The sequence below is a fragment of the Cryptomeria japonica genome, chromosome 4 (assembly GCF_030272615.1).
Source record: "Cryptomeria japonica chromosome 4, Sugi_1.0, whole genome shotgun sequence".
Lineage (NCBI taxonomy): Eukaryota > Viridiplantae > Streptophyta > Pinopsida > Cupressales > Cupressaceae > Cryptomeria > Cryptomeria japonica.
This window is the reverse complement of record NC_081408.1, coordinates 51,845,487-51,852,868: the sequence shown is the minus strand read 5'-3', so window position 1 is coordinate 51,852,868 and position 7,382 is coordinate 51,845,487. Positions and strand designations below refer to the sequence as shown.

At 34.6% G+C, this 7,382-nt stretch overlaps 1 protein-coding gene across 1 annotated transcript; it reads left to right on the top strand.

Moving 5' to 3' along the window:
• The first annotated feature begins 2,146 nt into the window (after window positions 1-2,146).
• LOC131874882 (receptor-like protein kinase) lies at window positions 2,147-4,799 on the top strand. The gene is made up of 3 exons (XM_059218820.1): window positions 2,147-2,163; window positions 2,278-2,651; window positions 2,887-4,799. Exons 2-3 carry the CDS (start codon window positions 2,300-2,302, stop codon window positions 4,797-4,799), a joined length of 2,265 nt encoding a protein of 754 aa, XP_059074803.1. The 5' UTR covers window positions 2,147-2,163; window positions 2,278-2,299.
• Window positions 4,800-7,382: the final 2,583 nt, after the last annotated feature.

Genomic DNA, 7,382 nt, shown 5'->3' with positions numbered 1-7,382 from the left:
TTCTGAATTTCTGAAAAACTATAGTAAAAAAACCATAAATAATTATTTACTTTATAAAAAATTATAAAAAAATATGTATCACATCCGGACATGAGTCTAATACTTATATTATAAATCTTATAAAAAAATATTATGATTTGATTGTGATTAGGGTGGTCAGACATACACCTACTTCTTATCTTTTTCCTGAAATTTTTGTACCACTGCATTGAAATTTGAAATTTTCATCAAATAGGATTTTTTTTTTCAAAAAACAACTAGTAGCTTAGAAACAAAATTCAATTTTCTATAGATTCTCTTCTTACATATTTTAAAAATAAAGTTCATAACTTATTCAATTTTTCATGTCAAGTTGCATAACTCTGATTTTTTGAAATTTCATTGCCACTTAAGGGCCTGTTTTGGCACACCATGATCCTGCACATACCCTCATACTACTAGTCTCCATATCCGGAGAGAGAAGATTGCCATCTTCAATTACTGGTTGACTCTTGGACACAAAGGGGGAGGGTGGAAGTGAATCCGCTAACTTGGATTCAATGTCTTCCTATAGGGTTTTGGTCTTCTCCAAAAGTGTGAGAAGATCTTGTTGACTCTCGCATTGACCAGAGGAGGGAGGAATTATGATCAAAGGGGTTGCTTCCGTTAGTGGGACATTCTCCTTGTCTAGAGAGTTGTTGCAAAAATCTTCCCCAGTGTCAAAGGCAATAGGATGTTCCGGTTGCAGATTTACCTTAATAGGAGATTGCATACAGGTATAACTTCGTTGAATCATAGCCGAAACATCACAACAGATACTAGTATGATCTAAGGAGAAGCATTTAGGACAAATATGCAGTTGATCTTATCTATGAATCTTTTGGATCCAGATCTTCCCTGCCCCAATAATTTTGACTTCATTGGGGATCTTGGTGATTTGATCCATACTAATACAAATTCTGAGGAAGCTTCCCAATAATTTATCCTCCAAGATATCATCTATCGATACAAAGGTTCCAAGGTCTTTGCATATATCCTTAATGACATCAATGTGCCAATAATCTGAGGGATAATTATATAATCTTATCCATACCTTGCTATCCGGTAATACAAACATTCAAGGGTTGAAATTGGGCTACCAATCAATGGTGTGAACTTCAATGCCATCTAAGATGTATGGACCTTTATTCTTCGCTTGTCATTTATCCTTATTTCTCATAAATTCAATCATATAGAAATCATTCAGAAGGATATTAATGTTAATATCCTTACCCCACTGTGCTCTACACTAGGATTCAAAGTTGTCCTTAATCCACTTTCCACCACCCCACTTGATGAAAAGGCAAGACTCAAGCAAATTTGACCTAGCAGAATTAATTTTATTCTCATCCAAAAAGATGGTGGGTCTTGAGGTTTTTCTTACCAGTTTATGAAAACGGGTTTGCTGAGGGAGAGAGGTGGGTCTTCGAAAGTCAGTGTGTCTTTCTTGGTTTGACCAAGGGTTTCGATTGTTAGGGCGGAAGTTGGGTCTCTAAAAGTTGGCTTCGTCCGCCTTTGAGTTATCTTGCCTAAAGCGCCCATTCCGCTTTTGGGGATTGTCGTGATCAAGCGGGGGAGCCAAAGAAGAGTCAGTGTGAGGATTGCCTCTCTCGAGTGCTGCATCGGAAAAACTACGTTCAGGTGGTGGATACCAGTATCGGGGGACCTCGAATGCAGGATGCTTAGCCTTACGAAACCAACCTTTGTTATTCCAGATGAAACCATTCTCCTTCCACTTATGCGGGTCAATAGGGCACTGGTTACCACTTGAATAAGGGTTTCCATAGTTTAACCGTAGTCTGAAATGTCTGTTGCCCTGGATGATATCTGCTCTCCTAGCAATGATCGGTTTTTGAACTGCCTACAAGCTACCTATCTCAATGGGGAAAGCAATGTCTGCTTCATTGCTCCAAGATCCAACCTTCATAGACTTGAATTTTCTCCCAAGGAAATAAATACATCTCACATCTCTCATTACTAGCTAGTCAAGTGAATGAAGGAAATAAATTATATTTCTTCTTCTATACGAAATATATTACTCTTTCTCTCACCTTACTTATCCAGCTGTCTGCCATTTACCATTATAAATAGTGTGATACCCCTCTTCTTTATCACGCACTTTCATTCCTGCCTTGTGTTGTGGAGGTAACCTCTCTCTTCTTTCTTCATTTCTTTCTTCTCTATTTGATTTTCTTTTAAATTATGTTTGGCATCTATTTAATTCCTGTCTGATTATTTTTGAATCAAACATTTCTACAGAGATTATCAGTTTGTTGTTAAAATGGAGAGATTCTCTGTTATGCTGTGCTTGTTTATTGTGATGAGCTGTTGTTCTGTTTCTGCCACCTGCTATGTTTCATGCTTCCCACATGAGAGAGATGCCCTCCTTGCTCTCAAGGATGAGTACTATAAATACATGGAAGAGTACGCTGCCAAGAAATATGAGTCATGGAAGGGGTTCAATTGTTGTGAGTGGTGTGGTGTTGAGTGCAGCCACTCCTCCTCCCACGTCATCCAACTCCGCTTCTCCAACAATTATATTTTCAAAACACTTGTTCCAGTTTTGTTTCAATTAAAGCACATGGAGTATTTGGACTTAAGCGGAAATTGGTTTAGTGGCCACCTACCCAAAGGTACTTTTCTACTGAGCCATTTTCTATTTTAAAAAATTTGAAGTTTATATTTATAAAAAACAATAATATTATTTAGTGTTTGATATTTTGTTTCTATTTAATTTTTTTAATTGTTAAATAGTTAATGATAATTTTATATTTCGTTTATATTAGAAAATAATAATAAATGATTGCTTTCTTTTTCCGATTTCTATTTTTCTTTAATTTTTAATATTAAATTATTTAATGTTTGCAGAATTATTTGGTCTCCAAAATTTGAGGCATCTAGATCTCTCTAGGAACAATTTTGAAGGTGAGATTCCTATGGATGTTGGCTCTGTACACACATTGAATCACCTCAACTTGGCTTGGAATGAAGTGTTTAACTCTAGTTTAAGGTGGGTGGAGAAGCTGCAAGAGCTGAGATATTTGTCTCTTGAAGGTGTAGTGTTGAATATGACAACCTGGAATTTGGAAGCAACCATCTCTCATCTCCATCATCTCCATTACCTAAACCTTGCCAATTGCTATCTATCAGGGCACATCCCCAATGCCATCCAAAACCTCACCTCCCTCTCCCATCTTATTTTAGATGAAAATTACCTTAGTTCTATAGTGCCTTCATGGTTGGGAAATATGCCTCATTTGCAAGAGCTTAGTTTGTCTGAAAACCCATCATTGAATGGAGATGTAGGTCAGATATTATGTTGTGAATGTCCACGATTGACCAAAATTGTTTTCAGACAAACCAATATAACAGTGATTATTCCACCTTGTATTGGAAATATTTCTTCCCTCCTCCATATTGATATGAGTAAACCAATGTATTACTTTGGTATGGGAAAGGTGGAAGGAATTATTCCTTCTTCCCTTGGCAACATCTCTAGTCTTCAGACACTAAATCTTGGAGGAAACTCATTGAGTGGAGAGATCCCACCCTCACTTGGTCAACTTTCATCTTTGATTGAACTTGATCTCTATGGCAATAAGCTTAGTGGTAGTATACCTTTCTCAGTTGGTCATCTTTCATCTTTGATTTATCTAGATCTCTCCCACAATAAAATCGATGGTCAAATACCTTCCTCATTGGGTAACATTTCATCCTTGAGAGGTATTTATCTTGATGATAATCAACTGAATGATACAATTCCCACTTGTCTTGCACTTCTCCCTCATGTGGAAACGGTTTATCTCTATTCCAACAACTTGCAAGGTAATTTTTCTCTTGATTCTTTCATAAGTACTAGTAACTACCTTCGACTTGATCTTTCTTATAATAAATTGACTATCCAAGTTGACCCAAAATGGATACCTCCATTTTCCCTAAAAATTTTAGCATTATCTTCTTGTAATATTGAAGGTATCCGACCTCCATTCCTTTCAACACAATATCAATTACAGGTTTTGCATCTCTCCCAAAATAATCTATGGGGAACCATTCCGCCTTGGCTAGGAGATTTACCTAGTCTACAAAGTTTAAATCTATCATATAATAATTTACAAGGTCCACTACCCCTTACCATCTACATGCATTCATTCACATATTTAGATCTACATAACAATCAATTGAATGGTTGTCTTCCAATTCCTTCAGGATCTTCCTCATATGTTCAACTATTGGATCTATCAGAAAATGGTTTTACAGGTGTTATCCCAGTGCAAATTGGCAAGATTTTACAAGGCATTAGATTCTTGTCATTTTCATCAAATTATCTAAGTGGTGGAATTCCTTCCACCATTGGTCTTTTGCAACAGCTAAAAGTTCTAGACCTATCAAAGAATAGATTATCTGGTAAAATACCATTAAGACTAACTAATTTCTCTTCTTTGACAAGATTGAACTTGGGAAAGAATAATTTGATGGGGGAGATTCCAGCTCAGATAGGAATTTTAAGCTATCTTGTGGCACTACAACTGAATGGAAATATGCTTAAGGGAAACTTGCCATCAAGTCTTCATAATTGCTCTAGCTTGCAGATTTTAGATGTGGGTGATAATTTATTAGTGGGAAATATACCCCTTTGGCTATCAAAATTCACCGAGTTGATGATACTTATTTTAAGGTCAAATAAACTCCAAGGGAACATTCCAAACCAATTAAGCAATCTTTCAAAATTGCATGTGCTAGATATTTCACATAATTATTTGACTGGGGCCATCCCATCATAGCTGGGAAATTTAACAGCAATTATGGATCCACATCCACAAGTAAAAAGCTCAAATGCTAGTGATTATTTCTATTATTACAAAGAAGAGATCCAAGTTATCAACAAAGGATTAGAATTGATGTACTATAATTCTATTTTGTTACTTATAACTTGCATTGATCTATCTGCAAATCAATTATCAGGTGACATTCCTTCAGAAATTGGAAATCTTAAAGGTATACACACTTTGAACTTCTCAAGGAACAATCTTACAGGAAATATTCCAATCACTTTTGGAATGCTAGAGCAGTTAGAATCATTGGATCTTTCAAACAACAAATTGCATGGAAACATTCCAAATGACATGCTAAAAGTTTCTAGCCTGAGCACTTTTATTGTATCTAACAACATGTTTTGTGGAAGCATCCCAAGAGGGGGTCAGTTTGCAACTTTCTCTGCCACCTATTTCTCTAAGAATCCTAGTCTTTGTGGATTCCCACTTGATAATATGACATGTAAATGTGGAGATAATAAAAAATCTAGCATGATTTATCTTCCAGAACAAGAGACTCAAGCAGAAGGAGAAATTCCATGGCATTGGTATGTCGAGTGGATGACAAGTTTTACTGTTGGATTTTGGGGGGTGTTTGGAATCTTGATTGCCAAAAGGTATTGGAGAAGAAGATTCATCCAAATCTTAGATGAATTTGCCATTATTTTTGTAGATATATTAAGTTGTACTTGATAGGCAAATATAATTTGTACAAATATAATTTTGTGTATGGAAATGTATTGACTTCCTCAGTCACAATTTTATGAAGCATGCAAATTAGAGTTGATGAAAATATATGTATCATTATTAATTAATTAGCAAAAAAATTATTGGTGGACATATATTATTGCATGAAAATATGCAAGTCCTTTATGTTAATTTTTTATTGAATGGGTATTTAGTTTTAGGAAAAAGTAATATTAAGTATCTTTATTCTCATTGAAAATATAAATATAATAAAAGATCAATTTTGTTATAACTTGTGTGTGCATGTGTGTGTACGAATATATATGATGGAAACCTACTTGTAGGTCTTGACATCCATATTCACTACTTCCTCTAATTAAATACAAGGGATTGTAAATGTTAGAATCTAATATACATAAAAAAAAATTAATTATATTTTTAAAAAGAAATTCTAATAATGTTTATTTTACTCACATAAAAAAAGGTCCACAATCATTTGAAGTGTAACAATAATAGTTTTACACTATTTATAGTTAAAACATCCTCATCAGGTCCACATTTCATTTTTTTGAAAGTAATGAAGAGTCTTCCATCTATTGAATGATGTAGTTTTTGTTTTTTGATCTTCCAAACAACAAATATTAGAAAATATTTTGCTAACAATGTACTTCAGTTAATGTGTCTCCCAAATGATGCCAAAAGAATTATTTTCTTGAAGAAGCAATTTTTGTGGGGAAAAAAATACAAATGGAAATAAAAATAATTTTGGATTAGAGAGGGAACATTAACTATCTATTTTTTTGATTGATTTATATTTTATTTAATTATCTTTCAAAGCATAATATTTTAATTTGTTTGAAAGAAAGTGTTATGTGTTCTTCCTTAGTAATTTTTCCTACATGTGTGGAAGTTATTGTTTTTTATTACTTAAGAATGGAAAAGGCCCTAATCCCTCACAAAAAATAAACAACAAAATAGAGCAACAACAAAACATAAACTAACATCATACAACCAAAAGCCACACAAAAATAATGAAGTTAGCTCACAACTAAGTAATCAAAAACACTAATACCTGAAATCCACCCCTCCCAAAAAGGGTTATCCATCCAAAATAAGAGCATATAAACATAGAGTAATAGTATCATATGGATTTAAGCTTAAATAAACACCACTAGTAGCCACTAAATAAAAAGTAAAATGTCTTAGGCAGCATGTAGGTCTCATTAAACATATTGTTCAGAGAATTGAACTTAAGAGTATTATATAGCTAATACACTTAAGCCCTACCAAACTTCAGACCCTATCAGAACAATCCATATCAATAAGCTTAAAAAAGACAAAAAAAGGGCACAACATCCAACACTCCATAATGAACCTTTGCATTAGATACTATTAAGGATTTCTTAGTTTTTGGTGAGCCTCCCCATCTAGTCTTGCCAAGCCTCCTAGTCCATGTCTTTCTATTTCTTGACTTTTTGAGCCTAATCCTTCTCTTCCCTAATATGAATCCCATATCATCTTTTGTCATGATTGTGTTAGTAATGGCACATAGAGAAGCAATAGCCATACCCGTCTTCCTTTTTCTTTTTCAACATTCCTCTGCTCTAGTTTCTAGGTTCATAACATGAACCTGTAGGTTTGAAATTTGGCCTTTTAGTTTGGCAATGTTGTCTTCTTTCTTCATAGAGGGGTAATCCTAAGAAATACGCCCAATATCTTCCTCACCAGAAAAAATGGGGGACAGGGTACTTTGAACAAACCTTGCACCTTCTTCCCTAGGCTTATTAGTGGCTTTCAAATTATCATCACTCTCATCCACCTAGTCCTCCTCACAATCTTGAAAATCCCCATCTTCATAATCATTAG